The sequence below is a fragment of the Artemia franciscana genome, chromosome 1, assembly GCF_032884065.1.
Source record: "Artemia franciscana chromosome 1, ASM3288406v1, whole genome shotgun sequence".
NCBI classification, from domain to species: Eukaryota; Metazoa; Arthropoda; class Branchiopoda; order Anostraca; family Artemiidae; genus Artemia; species Artemia franciscana.
The window spans coordinates 33344012-33367119 of record NC_088863.1 but is presented as its reverse complement, the minus strand read 5'-3'; the positions used below and the strand labels follow the sequence as shown (position 1 = coordinate 33367119).

Sequence of the window (23108 nt, the reverse complement as noted above, 5' to 3'; positions counted from 1 at the left end):
CAAAGTCACCGGATCAAAATTCTGAGATGGCCATTTTATTCAGCATAGTCGAAAAACCTAATAACTTTGTCTTTGGTGACGAATTACTCCTCCACAGTCCCCGTGGGAGGGACTGCAAGTTACAAACTTTGACCAGTGTTTACACATAGTAATAGTTATTGGGAAGTGTACAGACGCTTTCAGGGGGATTTTTTTAGTTGGGGAGGGATGGGTTGACGGGATGGGGCTATACGGGGGGAACTTTCCATGGAGGAATTTGTCATGGGGGAAGATAATTTCCATGAAGGGGGCTTAAGTAGGATTTTTTTTAGCATTTTTTAAAGAGCAATGAAAAAATAAATATGAAAAAAATTCTTCAACTGAAAGTAAGGACCAGCATTAAAATCTGAAACGAACAGAACTTATTACGCACATGATGGAGTCCACCTCCTCCTAATACTTCACTCTTTACGCTTAAGTAATTTTATTGATTTCAACTATTTATTCTACGACCTTTGTGATTCAGGGGTCATTCTTAACGAATTGGGACAAAATTTAAGCTTTAGTGTAAAGAGCAAGGTATTGACGAGGGGGAGAACCCCCCTTATATACGTAATAAAAACATACAAATTTAGAAGTTCGTTACGTAAGTTAGTTCGTAAGTTACGTGTATTTTTACTAGTAAAAACGTTCGTAAAATTAAAAGTTCTAGTTGCCTTTTTAAGTAGCCAAAAAATAGGAGGGTAACTAGGCCTACTCCCCCGCTCCTTTTTCCTCAAAATCGTCCGATCAAAACTATGAGAAAGCCATTTAGCCAAAAAAATAAATTAATCTGCAATTTTCATTTTAATTATTCATGTGCAGAGAGCCAAAGTCAAAACATGCATTAATTCAAAAACGTTCAGAAATTAAATAAAAAAAACAAGTTTTTTTAGCTGAAAGTAAGGAGCGACATTAAAACCTAAAACGAACAGAAATTATTTCGTATAGGAAAGGGGCTGTTACTCCCTCAACACCCCGCTCTTTACGCTAAAGTTTTTTACTGTTTTAAAAAGTAGAGCTGAAAGAAAGAATCGAACTTTAGCGTAAAGAACGAGGCGTTGAAGAGGTAACAGCCCCTTTCCTATACGGAGTTTTAGGTTTTAATGTCGCTCCTTACTTTCAGTTAAAAAAAACTTGTTTTTTTATATTTAATTTGTAGGAAGATCGTAGGTATGAGCAATATCTTTTATATGAGCTATGAAAAATCTGTCTACAATCAAACAATATACTAGCCCCACCACTTGAGAAATGCCATTTTTGGGCCATATGGCACTTTGGATGGTGGAATTTATAATAGCACGTAGATGTAGGAAATAGCTTTTGAATGAGCTAGTAAGCATCTCTCTACGATATTATGTTGACCCGCTAGCCCTGGAAAATAAGCAAAAAAAAAACTTTTTTTGAAAAAAAGCGTTTTTTAACTTTTGGCTACTATGGTCTGTGGTTCAACGGTTTGCTCTTTACTAGATTGTAGCTACTACTGCAACCATGATAAGGTAAATCCTAATTTGTTGAAAAAGAAAGCCTAGTCGGAGCAGCAGAATTTCGCTGCCGTTATTTCAGTGTTTGGGTATCTTTGAATATTTTCGGTCAGCCCAAAACCAACACGAGTTTATCGAACTGACGAAATCTTTCGAATTAGTCACAATCAGAAGAATTTGCCGGCTTGTAATATTTTTGACCAGTTCGAAGTAAGAACATTTCTAAAATGAAATAATATTTGGAGCCTTTGAGATCTAAGAGCGAGAATAGGTTTGAAAATTTATATTAAGAAGCTTAAGTTAATTAGGCTAGGAATAAATTAAGAGGAAAAGTCAATGAAGGTGTTAGCGTCCTTAATCTTGGTAATATTATTAGTAAAATGATGGAAACAAAACACCCAAGGCACAGTGCGGTTTTTATTTAGTTGAAAAAAGTTTGGAAGAATGGGAAGATAAGTTTCCGAACTGATATTAGAATATCGCGAGCCATGGTAATAATAATGGTTAAGTACGGCCCTGAAACACGGGCAACTCGAAACGGAGAGTAAAATACAGTCAATGCTTTCCCGAGGAATTGTCTAAAAATAGTGTTAGGTACTCGTTTGACTGCCTCGTTTATACAAAGCCATTCAAAAGGGAGGGGGCGACCACGGCACCGTGGCTATGGGTCACCGCGGCTGGAGGGTTGCCCACTTTGTTCATTTTTTCGCTTTGATTTGGCCTTTTCTTGTTTTTAATTGATTTGGGATGGGGAAGCAGTAATTAAATTTTCTCTGGGTACAATCAACCCTAGAAACGGCTCTTCGTTGATGGAACAATAAACCGCTGAAAAGCATGATTTGATCTCTCTACGACCATAAAGAAAGAAGAATAAGATGGAAGGCCACATTTTACAGATGATGGAATACATATTGCAAACAAATTGTCTTTTTGGTTATTCATCCGTGGATAAAGGGAGTTGTTGAACTACCCTGGGTCTTCCTATCCAGACCAAAAGGCGTTCAAAAGCTAGCAGAGAATGTATCATAGGCTATTAGGAATTCAACATGCAAGATTGGGGAAAACTTGTCACTGCAAACCCTGCGCCAAGGGAGCCATAAAAAAGGAACAAGTTCCAAATTAAAAGGCCTTAGGAGAAACTGTATATGATAAGAGAGAACAGACATAATCAAGGATTTTTTCCCTTGGTTGTTATAAAGAATCTTGGGTAAAATTTTTCAATGGACTTTCATGCTATTTCATGTTCGTGGAATTTCATGCTAAACAGATTTTTTTACGATTGAAATTTGTTTAACTGCTAAGATTTGACAGATTCTCCGCCAGTATTCGTGCAGAAATATATGGCATTCGTAAAAAAGCTTGCTGTCGTAAAGGTTTCAAAACTATTGCCTGATTGCCGAAAGTGCCCCTCGTAAAAGAAAAAAAAAATCAAAATAAGCAAAGCATTTACCCTGAGATATGCCCATTAAGCATTGCTGGGTATTAGGACGGATAACAAAAATGAATTTTTTGCAAGCAAAAATGATAGATCTGCCATGCAATACATGGTAAAAAAAAACAAGAGGAAAATTGTAAATTTAAAGGGTACTTATCGGTTATATAATAAACACTATAGAATTTTGATCGCGGATGATGCGAAAATGACACAAGAAATTGGTCAAGCAACTTCTTTATACCACACAATTAGCTTTGGCTTGGTCGTAAAATAAATTGTGGCTATATCTTATTTGAGTATTTAGTTAGGTTAGGTCGGTAACCTGGTAAGGTTAGGCTTATGTTTAAACATATAGCCCAAATTTGTTTATAAACTATTATATTTTCATATTTTGTTTCATTTCATTAGCATTAATCGAACTTCACATCCCGAGTGTTTACTGTATAACGGATAAGTACTATTTAAAGTACAGGCCTTTTCTGAGTTGTAATATCAGATTTTAGCTCGATAGCTAATAAAACCTAATTGAACAACCCATTGTATACCGAAAAAAAATCTAGCACATGGGGGAACGAGAATATGCCTTAACCAATCCTATTTTTGATTTTGTTTCTGGTACAGTAAATCGAAGAAAAAAAAGTTTTTTTTTCTCATGAAGTTGTTGATACTACAATCAAGAAAATGGCATGGGATTAACTAAGCTGGAATAAACAACGAATCCTACGCAATGCTGACTATTACTTTAATGGAATCTGTCATAGTGCTATTGGTTAAATAAGCTAAGCTAACAGCTACTTGATAAAAATGCACAAACCAGCTTTTCAGCGGAAAGAACTTCAAGCAATGCAATGAGCTTCGTTCCATCCTTCAAGTCCTCAATTAAGTCATCAATCCTGGCAGGAGGGACACGCTGAAAAAGAGATATGAAAAAATAAGAAAAGTGAGCAAACCGTGTTCCTAGCCAAGCGAAATCAAGGAGTCACAAATTCGTCCTTAGATCAAAACCTTTAATACGAAAAAACAAAACAAACAAAAAAACAGCGAAATATATACAGTATGTAAAAAGGGAATAACAAGAGATGACACAAGTAGTTTGTTCTCCCTGATAAGTTTTAAACTTGCAACCGGAAGTCCGTAAGCAAATGATAACCTTTTGCACAATATGGCTTTTTCTCCAAACAAACCCTAACAGGGAGAAACCAAAGGTAGGTTTTTCAAGATTGGCTTTAAAAGACCACACCACAAAAGATAAGTATGTAAAAAAAGGAGTAAAAAGAGATGATATAAATATTATTCTGCTCTTCCAATTAAGACGGTATAGTAGCAATACAAACCTCGGAAAAAGTAACCTTTGTGCATAAAGTTATCCTTGGCTTACAGTTATAAGTTTGACGCTTATCAAGAACAACAAACTTTCGTCCCATTTCTGGGCCCATACCACCTTTCCACAACCTACAAATAGTTATTCTCTCCTTCAAGGCTGTATCCAGCGGGTTTGTAATCCTCCTCCCTCTGAAATTTTTGTCCGACTTGTAAAAAACTGACAAAAAAGCATATAAACAAATCCTAAAATCCTTACAAGGACTTAAGGATACAACTTTTCAGTTACTCAGAAAAAAAAATGTTGCTCTTAGCGATCCTCGAAAAAAAATTAAGACATCCAGAGAAACTTTCGGCACCGCAGACTTTTATTTTATAGTACCACAAATTTTGCACTTTCTAGCACCGCAAATTTGATGGGACCAATACTGCCAGAATAAATCCCTAAACAAATATCATTTTTGTATATTAGAGTCCTTTGGCCTTGAAACTTTTGGTTTTAAGTGTCAAGCCTTTCAGAAAAAAAAGCTTTCATCTCTTTCTGTCCCTTTTTTTGGTCCTGTTTCACGGCACAGCATTTTTTTCGATTTTTTTCTTCTACTTTGGGTTCGATTAGCCCAAAGAATTAAAGATGTAAGTTTAAAAATGATGAAAAAATTATGGGCCCTTCTTAGGCCCTATTGAGGTGGAGGCCTAAGCCCCAAACTATGTTTTAGTTTTACACTAGATTCCTTTTGGCCCAAGGACTTAGTGCTTGAAGTTTCAAACTTAGTGGGGACAAAAACTTTTTAGCAGCTTTAGGGGGCACCCTGGCACCAGCAAAAGTGCAAATCCTCTCAGCAAAGTACATGATCTTCTTGACCCAGAAAATTTTTCGCTGAATTTTTTTTTCAGCTAATCAAACACCCAAGATCAAACAAGACCCTTTTTTGGCCAGTATAAAAACTATCCCTAAACAATTAACAACTAACATTACTGCCCTAACTCCAGGATCTGCCGGGATGATGTTATCCCACAGGAGGTACATTTATTGGACTGCTTGAGTGGTCAAATGTCTTTGGAGTGTATAGGGGAGGGGCATGTAGCATGAGTTTAACCACAGAGTTTACCTCACTCCCTGAGAAATGATACTAGATAGAGAGACCTTGTTTCTCTATTGAGAGATAGAGACCACAAAACAAAATCTCGAATTAGGTTCACTGTTAGATTCATAACGTTATTTGTGTTCCTAATGTAGCTGTGTAGTTTATAACCGTAACTTTGGCCGAAAGTATTACAGCGTTTCTCTCGTTATCAGATTTCTAGAATAGAGCTTTACCATTCATCAAAGTTTAAGAATGAACGGTCACTGTACACTATTTCAAACAAAAATAATAAATATTGGTTTATATCAGAATAAATAGGACAAAGTGAAAAGGGGGGCGTGACAAGCCAGTTTAAAAGTTATTTCAGGTCTTTCATAATGGGAGAGGAGGTCACCCACTTTGTCTCCCCCAATCTCTCCTGTGCTCACCTTTGGTGGTACATTTTAGGTACTTATATGTTATAGCGCCTACGTTAAGTTCTTCATCCATTGACACGCAGTAGAACCGGTTTCTTTGTTAGTTTCTTTCAGCTTAGCGTGAGACACACCTTTAGTGGTACATTTTAGGTACTTATATGTTATAGCGCCTACGTTAAGTTCTTCATCCATTGACACACAGTAGAACCGGTTTCTTTGTTAGGTTCTTTCAGCTTAGCGTGAGACAAACAAAGACAAGTGACAGAATAGACAGGAAATATATAATTTGGACTATATATTTGTACACTAGAGGGGGGGGGGTAAAGTATTTGGACAGGGCTTAGTTAGAAAACAATTTTTACTTTATAATATGCAAAATAATTGAACCTTACACATTTTGCATGCAGACCCGCTATACTTTAACCCCAGCCCCACTAATGTTATAATATCCAGCCCAAATTTGTTTCTAAAGTGTTATATTTTCATCATAATTTGTGACATTTCACTAGAATTAATCAGAGAAACAGGTTCTACTTAGATGAAGAACTAAACATAGGCGCTGTAACATGAGAGTACCATATCTTATATTAATACCCAACAATTATATAGGTCACGTTCAATGAACGAAAGCCGCGGAGCTTGGTTCCAAAAGAATGTATTAATTTATTATATGTGAACCTTCTCATACATTCGGGACACTTCGATGTTCGTTAACCTGTGCTAAACTGAACCTATGCAATACGTGCAAAATTAAATCAAACTTATTAAACAAAGAATTTCCAGAGTTATTTAAGGATCAGCCAAAAGAGAAATTATTTATAGCGAATTAACATTACTGTTCTTATTTGGTAATAATAGTTGAACTGAAGTTCATATATGTGGCTATTTATCAACTCAAGTCAAAATTTGAGGCTTGGCAGCACTCATTAATCATTGCCTTAAACTTCATAAGCATTGTTGGATACAAAAATCTATTGCTCAGGTTTAAGATATTATACTAAACAACTAATATATTATTGGGGGTGTATATACCTCGGCAAATGCCCTGATGAAGATCGGCTGGGTATAAAAGGTTGTTCCGATGTTTTGAGATCATTTGTTGTCACTCTCTCATAAACTCCTTCCTCCGTCCCCATCTCCAGAAGAGAAATCCTGCTTGTTTGGCCTTATGGTGGCGTGGGGTTGAACATTCCCTAACCAGAACCGTGACTTCTAACAGTGCTGCCAGATCACCTCAAGGAGTGCAGCTCTTGAGGAAATTAAAGCATAGTAAACAAAACAACACTGAGCTGAATCCTGATTAATGGAAAATTATTGTTATTTCTTGTGTTAGTTGGCTTTTTGAGGCTGATTAGCCCTCTCGCTGATTAGCCAAGCCATTTTATTCGTTCAGGGTTCCTCTCTCTTGCAGCATAATGTTTTCGGGCATGAATTTTTCGGCAGTATATTAGCCATGGGATTTCTTGTGCAGAACGTGGATTCTTGCTCACGGAAGAGCATCTGCAAGCACTGAAAACCATTAAGTGACAAAGATGGGCCCAGGATTGCAAAAAGTCTCTATTCAACTGGAGGCCCGAAAGACTTCTTGCTATCCGGCTCTATGCTGACTCAAGCATTTTTTTAGACTTAAAAAGAAGTAATTAGACCCTGAACTGCACTGATTGGATCCACTGTTTTTCTTGAGGTCAAATTGATTTCAATGATTTGAAGAAGACGACAATTGCGACATGGACGATGAATAAAGAAGCTTCTCACTCTTGCGATGGTTGGAACGGTATTAATAACATAGTTCTAGTTGCTCACTTTATCACCAAAAAGTTAAGTATACCAGTAGTAGCGGTATATGAGTCAGTAGACCAACAATCGACAACAGTAATGACTCAGATGAGTTTTATATACAATTACAGAAACAAATGAACAATATCCAGCTATAGAGACAAGTTGTAGTAAAGATACAGTCATTATATATTGACCAGATAAGCACACTAGAGTAATTATTGCTATGGACGTGAATAATATTGTTGTGGTTAAGGTAGGAAATGAGGTTAGTAGCTGGTTTGCCATGTCTGAAACTGTTTTCCACAGTTGAAAAGGTTTAGAAGAATAAAAAGATTAGTGTACGCACCAAGATTAGAACTTTAAAGCCACGACAATGACATAGTTCATTGACAGTCGGATTCTGATGCATCCGACATCAGATGACTGAGGCGCTTTAGATGGCTGAGGAAGATTCGCTGGTACTTGTTAAATTCCCGGAACACTCTCAAGAAGCTTGCTTTGTTTGATCTCAGTAAACCGGTTTTCTCTCGCGTTTGGTTATAATTAGCTTATTCTTTCGTGAATCAAACCAAGATGCAGGAGTATTTTAATGAAATATTTAATATAATTTTGTTACTAAAGTATTATATTTTCATCGTATTAGTAGCATCTCATTTAAGGATCCACGACAGCCCTATCCCTGGTCCAGTGAGAGCCCTATCCTGCCATTCCCGTGAGAGTCCAATCCCGTGAAATCATGACAGCAAGTATTTGCATGTTACGTCATAGGGAATGTTTTCTAAGAGACGCAGATGTCTGTTATGTCAAAGGGAATGTATACTTTTGCATGTTACATAGTAGAGAATCCTTAAAGAGCCTTCGGGGTGCCCGTTAAATCAAGATTTCCCTGGAGTTTACCTAATAGATTCTTTAAAAAACCTAAGATAAATCAGGATTTCCTTGGGTGCTATGTTTAAAAACCTACGAGGGTCAGCGCTTGTTTACCCCAGTATTTTTCTAATATTTTTCTTTAAAAAACATTCAGGCCTTCTTTATTTCAGGATTTCTAAGATTGTTATGATTAAAAACTCTCAGGGCTTCTTTACCCCAGGCTTTCTAAAATTGTTCAGCAAAAAACTTTCAGGACCTCTTTACTTCAGGATTTCTTTGAATGTTCGTTATAGCGCTTGGAGTGTTACATAATAGGACGCGTTAGGGTCCACTAGTCAAGTGGAGGGGGGGGGGGGGGGTACTAAGACATTTTTCTTCAAGAGCTTTTTCAAGATGATTCAAGACATTTTTAAAGATATTTTTCTTTAAGACGTTTTTCAAAACTTTTCAAGACATTTCATGAAATTTTTTAAGACATTTTTCTTCAAGACGTTATTCAGGACGTTTCAAGACATTTCAAGAGTTTTTAAGACATTTTTCAAGACGTTTCATGACATTTCAAGACGTTTTTTTAAGATATGTTTCTTCAAGGCGTTTTTCTTAATGATTTCTATGGTTCTTATGTAATAGGGAATGTTTACCGGTGTTAAGGATGACGCATTCTTACACGACTTGTTTCTTCAAGGACCGCGGGGAAGTCCGGTTGTAACTGACGGAGGCAAACACGTGGGAGTTACATAATACGGTACACATGTAGGATGTGACGGAATCGTGCGTGTCTTGTCCCTCCACTCCCCCCAAGATGGTTGAATCGAGGAAACGACTATTTCTAATTTAATGGTCTTTTCCCTGATACGCCTGCCAACTTTCATCGTCCTAGCTTATCTGGAAAGGCCCGAACAAACAAAACCAGGACCGAAATACAGAATTAGACAGACCAACAGATAGACGGAAATTGTGATCGCTATATATCACTTGGTAAATACCAAGTGCCATAAAAATAGGCCACAATGGCCTGTAAGCATAGGTGACATCTAATACGATCCATTTCTTTAAATATTTCACTTATCACCAAAAAATAAATAAATAAGATAAATAAACTACAAAAAAGGAAAACAAAAGAAAAATTGATGATCATTTTAGCAAAATTGGGGGGAGAGATATCCTTCTCTCGGTCTAAAATACTCAACATTACTAATTGTTGAGAAGATGGGCCTTGAGGCGACGTTTTAGCTGAGGCAGACTTTCTGATTCATTAACTTGCTTTGGGAATGGATTCCAGACAGTCGGTCCCATGTATCTGATGACATGAGCCGACTGGGAAGTATTCCGAAACTCATGAACAAGATTATTTGAATTTCGCGTGTCCTAATCATGATAAGAAGAACCTAAATTAAAAAATAGCAGGTCCTAAATTATGTGGACACTGATACACTAAAATACCAATCTGCATGTCTCCAATTTTTCCAAAATATCAAACTTCTTATATATAGATATAATGCTAGCGCTTCCACGATCATAATTTCCTAAAATACTAATTGCCTTAATCTGTTGCACTTGAACTCTCCTATAATTAGACTGAAAGTCACTAGTCCAGATTAAACAACCATAATTTATGTACGACGTAATTAGACTATGGTACAGTGACATTAAAACTTTCAAAGGAAGCGCACTTTTTAGATGCCGCACCATTGCAACTCCTCTTGACACTTTGCAGGAAACTAGGTCACTGTACTCTTTCCAACTCAGTTTGAAGTCAAGAAGAAACCCGAGGTAATCCGTTTCTCGGACTTGTTTAAAAAAACAAAAACATCATTGTACTTAATATCTGAAGGTAATTCTTGGGCTCATCAGTCCTCCTAAAAACCATGCAATTTATTTTTAAAGCATTCATAGCAAGTTTACTGAGTGTAACAAACGTATGAAGTCGCATTAAAGCACTGTTTGCTCAGTCTATCAAGTCCGGCAACGATTTGGCAATAACAGCTATAGCTAATTAGAAAAAAAAGTTCCTATAACATTTTCATAGAAAAGGAAATAGTGATATCAAAACTAAAACGAGCAGAAGTAAAGACACATTAAGTCAAAGTTAAGGCAAACGGAAATTGATTATGAATAGATACATAAGATCTTTTAAACATTTTCGGCCTTTTTTTGGCAAATTTTTCTTTCATTTCTTCTTTTTAGGATAGGGATTCACTCGGGTAGATACATTGGTACTTGTCCAAAATGAGTTTCAATGCGAACTGGCGCATAAAGAACCAATTTCACGAGACTCTTGATATCCGGCTAGCAACCGGAGAACATGCCCACATTTTTTATACTCCAAAACCTGCAAATGAACTATTTACAATGTGCATAATGTAGGCTCCAGCTCCTGGGGCGATCTAATGGCCCCCCTGGAGGCATATTTACTGGATCTATACATAATTCTGGAAAACTGACTATTAGGATATTTTGTATCGGATGCCCTGAGGAGATACAGGGTAAACTTGTGGCAAAAACACACTAGAAATTTCAATTTAAAATCAAATTAAACCCCTCCGAAGTTTCTACGATCTTCTCTTCCATAGCAAAAGGTCGGAGGAAAAAAGTAATATTAATACATGTGAGACACTTCGCTCTTTGTTAGGTCAATGCTAGTGTTCGGGTTGTGATCACCAAGGTTGGCCCTGATTAGTCATGCATGGATGGGCGATCCTGCGTGTACAGCTCAAGTGCAGGAGATACCTCCAGATCCTTTTGAGAGTTGTAATCCAATTACTTTTGCTGAGAATAAGCGTGGGGCTAATAACCCTTCATTACCCAGTGAAGCAATATTTCTTCTGCAGAATAATTGTCCGCAGAATAGATTACCCATCTTTACGGCTGAAAATTACCTAGTTGCTGAGCGATGGGTCACCTAGTATTTTAAGCGTCACAAATCTCGCTAAACAAAAATAAAGAAAGACAGAAAACTTGTAAATTCTGTTGTCATTTCTCACTGATCCAAAAGTTAAAATTTACTTTCATTATTTACATTGAATAAAAAAATAACCATAGGGTATCAGAAAATGAAAGCTTTGAAGGTGATCAGATTTTTTTTTTTGGGGGGGGGGTCCCCAACGCTTCAAAAAAGCTCTTTTCTTTGCCCAAACGCTTAACTTACATTTTTTTTCACAGCAACAGTACACATGAGATTTTTGAAGAGGGGATCTTGGCGGGATGGATGAGGGGGGAGGATACATCCAACACATAGAAACTGTTCTAAGCAAAATAAACTAGCGTGTTCATGGTAAACAGTGTAAAACGAAGAAAAAAGACTTACCTTTGAAAGGTAACTGTTAATCCAATTGACGAAAGTCTTCTTTTGTACACGCTCTTGTTCATCTGAAATATAAACAAATTAGGATAGCAATCATTATACCCAATTCTATGATAACCAATGCTCTTTTCCAGCCAAACGATCACTTACATGATCATAGTCTATGCCACTAGTCATATGTTAAGTTCGAACAAATAGAGAAAAAGTCTCTCGGACAGTACAAGCAGATGCTGGATTAATTTTAACTAAAGGCCTTTTTCACCGTGCAAAAAGTCTTGCTAAACATTTTTCATCCGCTTTGTAAATTCCGCGTATAACGGATAGAAGTTTGAAAAAAAAAATCGTATCTGCGGCACAAAACGCAACTGCTTCTATTGACAGGTTATATCCTGACTTAAAATATAACACTGTTACCGTACGAACACTACACCATTTTTCCAAGATCATCTTCACAGGGTAGGATCATTTTACAGGCAAATCTGAACAATAAATGACTGCTTAAATAAATAACATGGGCACCGGCAGGGGGGGGGGCATTCCCCCTCCTGAAAATTTGGGAATATAAAGTAATTATAAGGAAACCAAAGAAAAGAGGGCACAATGGGGAAAAACCACGGAACAAATGCCTTTTGCCCTATTGTTGGCTGCCTCCCAACAGATTTTGACCCTTGATAAGGAAAATATAAGTTCTTATTTGTGACTGAGTGACCCCTAGCCAGTTTTCCACAAACATTTTTTTAATCTAAAATTTATATTTGTTTATTAGTAATTAGTGCAGTTATTAGAACACAAGAAAGACCGTATAATTATAGAAAACACAAAGAAAACAACTTAATAAGGGGCAGTTTTGGTGAAAATATGCCGTCAACTTTTGCTTGCATTGCAAGAGTACCCATGAGCTGATATATGAAGCAACTATAATCAGAAATGTTTCCCCTGAACGAAATGCTGTGAATTTCTGTATTTTTCCCCTGAACGGATAGTTTAAAACATAGTCTGTAGTCTGTAATACGTCTACGGTCTGAACTTTCCCCGAAAATCATCATCTATTGGCTTACAAACTGACTAGCACTTTTCATGGAACTACAAATATTTCTTATGTGTAACACCTTATTGGGAGACATGACCTGCGGCACCTGCTCAAGTGGTTTTCTTGTCCGAATGTCAAAGAATTACCCGTTATTGTCCGAATCTACCCAAAAACATTTCTCCCTAAATTTACGAAAAACATCGACCCTCTAGCTAGAAATTGCAGAAACATACATTGATCCGTAGTTTTGTTTTAATAAACAGAATGATTCTTCAGAATTATCGAGGCTCGAACAATTAAACCTTCTTTTAGAAAAGGTTACTAATCAAACAATCAGTGGTAACGAGCTCCAAGTAAAGAGGGACCATTTTTTCTTGGTGGTCCTAAATAGGGTAAATTTGCTAATTTAAAGTTCCTCATCATCACTCGTTCATATATGAAACATGTACAAAAGAAAAATACCCACAGACAGAAAGCGGTCCCGATGAAATGGAAAAAAATAGAATTCGGCATATCTCAAAACCCCACAGCAGAGGTTTCTAGCACCTATACTCTAAAATACGAAGTTTTGCATTATTTTTCCCACGAATGATGGTCAAAGGTTAGTCATTTTCCGGGAGTGATTAGGTGGGTCAATGGGCATAGAATATAATAAGAGCAGTCATTTGAGCAGGAATTGAAAGCTCTACTGTCCCTACAAATGCATTGGCCCTAAACAGAATAAGCTTATATAAAAAAATAAGTTCTTTTCCGATAAAAGCTAGGAGTGACGTTCAAGCTTTTGAATGAGACCCATCCCCAAACTCTTCGAACACTTATTCGATATGGTCATCCTGGTAAAAAAATAATAATAAGTAATCAGGCACGTACGCAGGATTTTTTTCGGGGGGGGGGGCAAAACCTTCGAAATAGCAGATATAAAGTAGAACTTTTTTTATTTAGTAATGCAAAAAGCACGTATATCGGAAAATACAGATTAACTTTAATCTGCAGCATTGTAGCAGATGGGGGGAAGAAGACTGAAGCCTCAAAAGTACGTTTTAGGCTCAGGTTATGTTCATAGCAATTTAAAACCAGTGATTAATCTATTATATCCCACTGAAAGGGACATTTTAGAGTTAACAGTGCAATATGCGTGCTGTGGGGGGTAGTTCTTCTATTGCAAAAACGTAGATTTTAATGAAAAACGATAGTTTCCAAAATTGATACATTAAAAGCTGTACTTTATCCTGAAAAGGGGGATAAACGCTCTAATATCAAGGATGATTCTATTTTGCTGTGGAAGGCAAACTCTCTTTACAAAAAAAAAAAAAAAATATTACAATCGCTAATTACTTCAAAGAGGGTAAAAATTTAGACAGAAAATAGGTTAATAATTGGGCAGTGACTTGATCGGATAATTGCATGCTAGAAAATCCCCCAGAGAAGGCTTCACACATGTATCTAGATTCTTAATAAATGTCCTACTTTTGCCAGAAATCCCAAGAAACCATGGGGAAATTAAACATTTCAAAAAATTCGGGGGGGGGGCCCGAAGGCCCCCCTGCGTACGTGCCAGTAAGTAATAATAATAGTATGAAATTGACTATTAATATAAAATGTCGCATTTTTGTAGCTAATTTGAAATTGCTTGGCAATTCAGGATATGAAGGGCGAATTTTCATGAAGAATGAACCACTTTCTGTGGATAGTTCTGGCTTTTTTTGCTAAAGCTAAAAATTGAAATAAGTTCATTAATCATTAATATTTTAAATATTTGGGATCAGTCTAAAATAGCTATTCATTCCTTGCATATATATGTAACTGAATATCCGAAATGTCGTTAATGTGGACATTCACCGGTGAATGACCAAATGTCATCACCGGCAATATACAAAAGTTCATAGCAGATCATATACAAAATAGAGAACTCCATGTAGATAACTTCGAAGACCACATTGCCTTTCCATGACGAAAGTAAAACAGTTCAAAATAGGGATGAAACCTTTTTATTGATGAACACTGTATATGTGTTCGAAATATCCAGTTAAATTTTATATCTGTTCACTGTCAATAAAAAGGTTTCATCCCTATTTTGAACTGTTTTACTTTAGAGAACTCCATAGCCTACATTGTGGTCTAGGTGTTCAGTTTACATTGTATCCTAACATAGAAATAAAATACCAAAAAAGGAAGCCTATAGTCTGTCATTTAATTTCCCTTTCGGTAGGCTAGGCCTTGGCCCAACCTTACTTCCTTACTTACTACTCTTCTGAAAAAAACATGCGGTAAATACTGGCTATAGGCTACGGGATTCGATAACTGACCTAGAGATAAAGTGGACACATTTCTCGATTCTTTTTTCACGCTCTTTCTAAATATAATTAGCCTATCACTTCACTCATAAATGCTAATAAAACTGAAGTAGTATCCTACCAGTAGCTTCCTTCTTTTACGCAATGTTCTTTCCAAATGTCGTGGTCGCTTTTCTGATAATGCACCCACCCACAGGGCTGGATAAAGAGTGATTGGAGCGAAGGGGCCCAATCGAGCCCCATATTTGAAAGGGCTCCGCGTTACCATATAAATGAACAATAAATAAAGATTTGGAATTTAAGACAAATTGTTTTTCTTACCATAAGGGATAAATTTATGAGTTAGCCTATTCAAATAATTTATAATACATTCTTTTTAAGTTTGCATTGCTGGATGAAATTTATTATTGTGTTTATTATTTTTAAAATATATACTTTACGATATAGAAGAATTAAATCCGTAAAAGTTCATGTCAAATTTATTCAATTTAATTGGAGTAGCATAGTCCTATACTGGAGAGATTTTACACTACGCACGTGAACTAGGCTATTTTACGCACATAAACTACTGTGCGGCATATTTTATTTAAATCTATGTATATAAAAATTAGTTGTCTGTGTGTTTGTCTGTCGAGTGACGTCATGTTTGTGTGTCGACTGACGTCATGTTTTCGACTGACGAAATTACAGACCGGGACATCGGGACACAAATGACGACCGGGACACCGGCACATCTATATATATAAAAATAAGTTGTCTGTCTGTGTGTCTGTCTGTCAGGTGACGTCATGTTTCTGTGTCGACTGATGTCATGAAGTTAGTTGTCGTCATTTTTGCTATGACGGTGACGTCATTAACGGTATTTAAGACATTTGTTCACGGAAAAATGTTTAATTGTAAAATGACTGAAGAACCTACAATGGCAACAGCCGAGGAAGCTGCTCGAAGAGTTTATGCCAAAAAACTTGCTGCTGATAGAGAAAGTAAGAAAAGAAAGCGTTCCGAGGAATCACAAGAACAGCAAGAAAACAGGCTTGCAGCTGATAGAGAAAGTAAGAAAAGAAAGCGTGCCGGGGAATCACAAGAACAGCAAGAAAACAGGCTTGCGGCTAAAGAACGCAAAACCGCGCAGTTAGATGAAAATCCACCTGGACAGCGAGAGTCAAAACATATCAAAACTGAACATGATAGCGATGATTATTGGGTTTGGGATTTTGACTTGGATAAGGTCATCAATGCCTACCAGATTTAAGTTAAAAAAACAAAGGTTCGTCGATATGTACTTCATAGTGACGCTGAAAAATAAAGAAGAAAAAGAAAACTGAAAAAAGAAAAAAGGTAAAAAACTGAAAAAAAAACTAAAAAGAAAAAAAAAACACTCAAAGAGAAATTACAGACCGGGACACAAATGACGACCGAGACAGAGGGAATATAAGTGACGACCGGGAACCTCAAAGAGAAATTGTAGGGAAGTAGGGAATATAAATGACGACCGGGACACTCAAAGAGAAAGCGACCGGGACACAAGGAATGTTCGATTAGCAATCACCATCAACAAAGCACCGGGACACAAATGACGACCGGGACACAGGGAGTATAAATGACGACCAGGACATAAGTAAAAAAAAAACTAAAAAAAAACTAAAAAAAGGTAAAAACTACAAAAAAACTAAAAAGAAAAAAAAGAAAAAAGCTAAAAAACTAAAAAAAAATAAAAAAGAAAAAAAGGAAAAAAATGAAAGATAAAGGAGAAAAACAAAACTAAAAAAACGAATGTATATACAGACCGGGACACCAGGGTACAAATGACGACCGGGACACAGGGAATATAAATGACGACCGTGACACAGGGACAAAACTACAACGGGGACACCGGGGGGCACAGGGGGATATATAAATGACGACGGCGACACAGGGAATGGTCGATTAGCAATCACCATCAACAAAGCTCAAGGGCAATCATTAGAATCATGAGGTATAACTAAAAAAACTAAAAAAAAGTAAAAAAACTAAAAACTAAAAAAAAGACCAATTCAAAAACGAATGTATATACAGACCGGGACACCGGGACACAAATGACGACCGGGACACCGGGACACAAGGAATATAAATGACGCCCGGGACACTCAAAGAGAAATCACAGACTGGGACACCGGGACACAAATGACGACCGGGACACAGGGAATATAAATGACGACCGGGACACAGGGACACAACTACAAAGGGGACGCCGGGGGGCACAGGGGGATATATAAATGACGACGGCGACACAGGGAATGGTCGATTAGCAATCACCATCAACAAAGCTCAAGGGCAATCATTAGAATCATGAGGTATAGATCTGAATACGGATTGTTTTCCCATGGATTATTATTTGTTGCATGTTCAAGAGTCGGTAAACCTGACAATCTATTTATATGCACAGACAATGGGACAGCAAAGAATGTTGTATATTCGCAAGTTTTACGTAGTTAAAAACATATATATATATATATATATATATATATATATATATATATATATATATATATATATATATATATATATATATATATATATATATATATCCATATATCCATATTCACAGGTGGGACATAGGGACACAACTACAATGGCGCGTAACTAATATGGCGCGTAACGACTTATGTGCGCGGGGGGGCTTGGGGGGGGTTGTGTTGCGAAGCGCCACCCCAACAGCTAGTATTTAATATTGGGGGCCCTGCCAAAGAATCCAATTGGACCCAGGATTTTTTTTTGGGGGGGAGAGGAGAGTTACAAAAAAAAACTTTTAAAAACCATCAAATATTTGTTTACGTGCATTTTTGTTAATTTTTTACGAGTCGGACAAACTTTTTTGGGGGGGGGTCGAACTCTCTATCCCTCTGTATTTAATATTAGATTCTATCAAAGATGGAGCCTGAAAGGTGTTTTAAAGCAAAAGCTAGACTTGCATCAACAGGTGGTTTTGTATTGAAGTTTCTAACAAAAACTTCGCCAGGAAAATTTGAACGCAGTGAAAGACAAGTATGGTCGGCGATGCGGGGTCAGATCATGGTCAGATCAAGGTCAGATATTGGCAAAGCCTAGTGTAGGGTCAGAAGTAAAAAAAATCCGCTATGTTGCTGACTGCATTTATTCTCAGATGTTATGATTATTATTTTTCATATTTGTTTTTTTTCTTTTTTTGCTTGTTTCATTTATTTATTTTTTGTTGTCTTTTTCAATCAGTTTGGGATAACGAACTGCAAGTAAGGAGAGACATGGCTCAATTGTAACTGAAAGTCTAAAAACCGGAATTTTGATATCAACAGATATATCAAAAGAATTGACTTCCTCTGCTGATTCTAAAAATATAAGACTCATTAAGCTTAGAGTTTCTCACAAAAGGCTACGAGCCTGAGAAAATTTGTCTGATTCTTGAAAAAGGGGAAAAGCGCACTTTAAAAGTCGAAGAATCTTAATGAAAATCACACAACCAGATTCAGTGTATCCGAGAACCCTACTATAGAGATTTCAAGCTTCTTTCCTTAAAATGTGGAATTTTGTATTTCTTGTCAGAAGAAAGATCACGGATGCGTGATTATTTTCTTGTTCTTCTTTTTTCTTCTTTCTTTTCCCCAGGGATGATCGTATCAATCCAATGGTCCTAGAACATCAGGATATGGCTCATTTGAACGAAAATTAAAAGTTCTAGTGCCCTTTTTATGTGACCAAAAAGATTGAAGGGCAGCTAGCCTCCCTCCCACACCTCTTTTTCCCAAAATCATTCGATCAAGATTTTGAAGTGGCCATTTTGTTTCGCATAGTTGAAGGGTCCAAAAAACTATGCCTCTAGGGATAAAATGACACCCCAGTGCCTGGAGATAGGTTTAAGTTATAAAATTTGCTCATTGTTTACGTAAAATCACTGTAATTGGGAAGTATGCAGATATTTTTCGTGAGGAGGGGGATTTTGTATGAGATGGGTTTCCATGGGGATGATTTTCCGTATGGAGGGAAATTTCCGAGGGTAAGCTTTCCAGGGGAAATTCGACACATTTGACAGAATTCATATACAAAATTATTTTAATTTGTCTTACGTTGTCTATGCCTGTTCACTTTGCATGTGGAGATGTTTCCGAGGGAAATTTTTTGCACGTTTGGATTCGGGAAGTAATTTCCACTGAAAGAGGATTTCTGGAGTGATCGGAAAAACGATTAGAACTTTAAGTTGTTTTTCATAAGAGAATATGCTAAGGAAGAGTTTTCAGGCAGAATCTTCTGCAAGAAATTTAACGGAGGGGGGGGCGGGTCAGCGAAGATGGAATTGTCTGGTAGAAACTTTACGGGGAGGGGATGTATTTTGCGTGGGAGAACTTTCCGAGGAGGAGTCTCCCATGAGAGGAGGGAATTTTTCATGGAAGGTGAGCCAGATTTACCGATATTATTTGAAAAATATCCGAAATTAAATTAAAAACAAGTTTTTTCAACTCAAAGTAAGAAGCAAGATTAAAACTCAAAATAAACAGAAATTATTCCATATATGAAGGGGTTGCCCCCTCCTCAATGCGACTTCTGCAACACAAGGGCCGTTTAATCTGAATAGGAATCTTTTTTAAAAGTGCTAAAAACTTTAGCGTGAAGAGCAGCCCTGTTAAAGGGGGGAGGCAATTTCCACGGTAGCTGCTATCATATTTAAAAAGCTGGCTGAATGGAATCATTCCTGTGTTGTTTTTATAGCTTTTACTTCTTAAAAGCAATCCTTATGCAGGATTACGAACACCGATATATAGATATGAAGAGTGATGATTAACTTTATCTTAATGAATTCTAATTTTATGGATGAGAACTTATATTTTAAATATGAATTTTATTTTTAATTAAAACCATGAAATTTGTACCTTTAATTGATGTAATGTGACTATCATATTGCCCTTCATTTTTTACAGCAAGAGTCCTATGTGATGGGGCCAGTGTTGCAAATCTGAATTCCGCATACCAGGAATCATTCGAAGAATGCCGTCGGCCAGAAGAAATCCCAGAAGATGGCCAAGTATTGTCGGATTGTCTCATAATTCCAGCCAGTTTTTCCGGAGAAGGAGGTACAATATTTGACAGAACTTTTCTTTTAATTGGGGTTATCTGGGCAGAAAAGGGAGACTGGTTGTCGCCGCTTGAAGGTATGCGTCCGTAATCAAACGATCTATAAGAGCTAACAGAGGATGAAGAGCTGGAATTTGGTGTAGGTGAAAGAATTATGCTTTCTACTGAGCTCGGAATTGACATATTACTTTCTACTGAAGTTTGAGACCTAGTGATGGAGGTATCGGGATGATTTGAACTTCCAATTTCAATAGATCTCCTAACACGCCACGGCACAACATTATCCTCATGTCTGTTACCTGATTTTCGCCATGGGGTGCTATTGCTTGAATCGTCACTAGATTCACTTGTATAATCATGTGATCGAAAAGAATGATACTTGTGTAGGGCAAAATCAGGTTGGTTAATGGCAATCTGTGAACTTGTGCTAGAGGCTATTCTAGCTCCCAGATCTTTTAGCCTAGCACAATTGGTAGATTCCGAACTTGAGTCACGGATCCGCTTTGGCCAAGGTTCAATGGAAATGTTCATTTTCTCTGAGGGTGAAAGGTTTTCTTCCCCTGATTTACGCACCGGGATGCGTTGAAGTCCTGGACCAGGAATTATAACTCTTGACACTTCAGATCTTTTATCTTTTGCTGATTTAAGAGTGTCTTCTTCAATGTCCGCATCATTATCTGTTTCAGCAGTACACTTCATTGATGGATTTTCACTTATCCCTTTGGATTCAACTTCATAGAAATCCACACTGTCTTTCGGTTGCGTCTTCTTGGAGAGTGAGGCTACCCTCACAATATCCTTGATTATGGGTGATTTATCACCCATTCCTGGACTGTTAGTATCCATTCAGTTCAGATTGATTCTATATACTACCCGATTCAAAGATAAACCGGCACTAAACAATATCATGCCGAAATTCTCATGTACTCTTCGTGCATAAAAGGCATACGCCAAAAGTGGTGACGTAATATTCGAATCTTCTTAACCTTCAAATGCAAATATAATAACTACGAAGCACGTCAGTACATAGAGCACAGCTACGTTATTTTGATGCATTAATCACTGTAATTTTCAAGGGGCTGTGTGCACTGAGACATTATGAATAAAACTATTTCAGATAGGGAAATGACATGACGAAGTTAAATTTCCTAGCTATAATGACTTCACCGCGCAAGAATCGATTTTCCAGAAAAGGACTCTTGGAATTCTACAGCTGGAAAATTTCTGGTTGAGGACAGGTGGAAAAAGAGCTACGTTGAAAAATTGGTTAATAACGCTGTCTAAATTTTTCTTGTCGTTTTTTTTCTGTAGCACATCAAAAAAGGAACAGTTACACCATTTCCTTGGACATTATAATCTTATAAAACGAAAAACTAATCAAAATTAACAGAACCTTTTTCATTAAGCAAATATACGGCCTATTTTGTTTCCTGCTTAGGCACAAATGCAACGAAGAAGAAAAAGGAGTTCTTTCGTAGGAGGAAGGGTCCCCTTTCCTCTTAAAAATAGTTATTGATGGTACTTGTGTATTAGACGGCAAACACTCAAGTACATCATTTAATCAGAACCTGTTACTTTGACGCTCAATCACAATGAAATATCACGGAATAAGATGAAAATAAAAAAACTTTAGAAACACATTAGGGGTATATATTTGCACATTAAGGGTTGGAGGTAAAGTATAGCAGGTGCGCATGCAAAATGTGTTAGATACAGTTATTCTGTATATTATGAAGTAAGAATTGTCTCGAACTTCAAACCGTCCAAATGCTTTACCCCCCCCCCCCACCCCACTCCCAACTTGCAAACAAATAACCCAAAATTATGTATATCCCATCTATTTCGTCATCTTTTATTGCCTTGTCTCACGCTAAGCTGAAACTAACGGAGAAACCGGTTTGTTCTCGAGTTTTACGCAGCGTAAACTTGAGCTTTTGCCGTATAATGCACAAGTCTCTTATTGACTTCTAAATAGCATTTCATTGGCAAGCATATAGCCAATGGCTATAGCCCCAATGAACAAACTTACCACTCTTCTACAGCTTTCAATTGGATAAAAGATATCATTTACTACATAGTAGATGTAGCCTATCATGTGTCATCTGCGAAGCAATAAATTTAGTCACGTTGAGTTTCAACTTCGCTTTTTAACATGCACAATAATCCTTGCACAAAAAAAACCTTCGTTTAAACGGAATATGTCAGTATGATTGTATGTTAAAATAAAATATTAAGTTAAAGTTTTACCTACCTTCTTTAAACTTTCCTACAAGATATATTCAACTTTGTCACAGGACTAGGACCCAAGGGGTATTTCGTCAACAGTATCTTTTAGAATTTGCACATATTGAAAATCTATGATTTTCATGAAAACATAAATAAATACACGCACTTTAAACTATGTATATGATTGGATAGTTTTTCAAAGCGTGTTTTTTAGTTTTCACTAAAAAATAGACAAAAAATAGCTAATTCTAGAACGCCAAGAAAATCGATGCGTGATAAAAATCTTAGAAATTATTTCTTAGTATACAGTTCATTTTTAATATAGAAGAGCTCATGTTTTCTTGCCTGCTCTGAATGGCATTAAGTGTATTCAAAACGTCAACCCCCAACCAACGTCGGTTCCAATGTTGGACTAATCACTTAGTTTCATACTAAATTCCTTTTCTCAGTGCCTAAACGTGTATTGTTTTGTAAAGGATAGTAAACCTTTTGTTATAAGCTTGAAGTTCTGCAGGAATGCTCAGCTAGCTCCAAATTAATATGGTTCATATTTCTGATTGTACAAGGGCATTAAAATATAAGCAGAATTTTGTAATTGTTTACTGATTTTCCACTACAATGGATCTTTCAACATACAATGGATTTACAGCATCCGTGATTACAATAGATTTTTCAAAACAAACCTCCTTCAATGCAAAATAACTTTTCCAGGTGATGCTTCCATCCTTTTAGACTATTTTTAGGGAAATCTAGATATCCCCTCAA

At 36.8% G+C, this 23108-nt stretch overlaps 1 protein-coding gene across 1 annotated transcript in view; it reads right to left on the bottom strand.

Moving 5' to 3' along the window:
- LOC136028707 (muscle-specific protein 300 kDa-like) overlaps positions 1-21008 on the bottom strand; it is a gene marked incomplete in the record, with an annotated part of 463479 nt that extends 442471 nt beyond the window's left edge. Inside the window, 3 exon segments of the mRNA XM_065706609.1 lie at positions 3752-3847; positions 11715-11776; positions 19916-21008. Of these exon segments, the coding sequence (XP_065562681.1) occupies positions 3752-3847; positions 11715-11776; positions 19916-20963 (1206 nt within the window).
- Positions 21009-23108: the final 2100 nt, after the last annotated feature.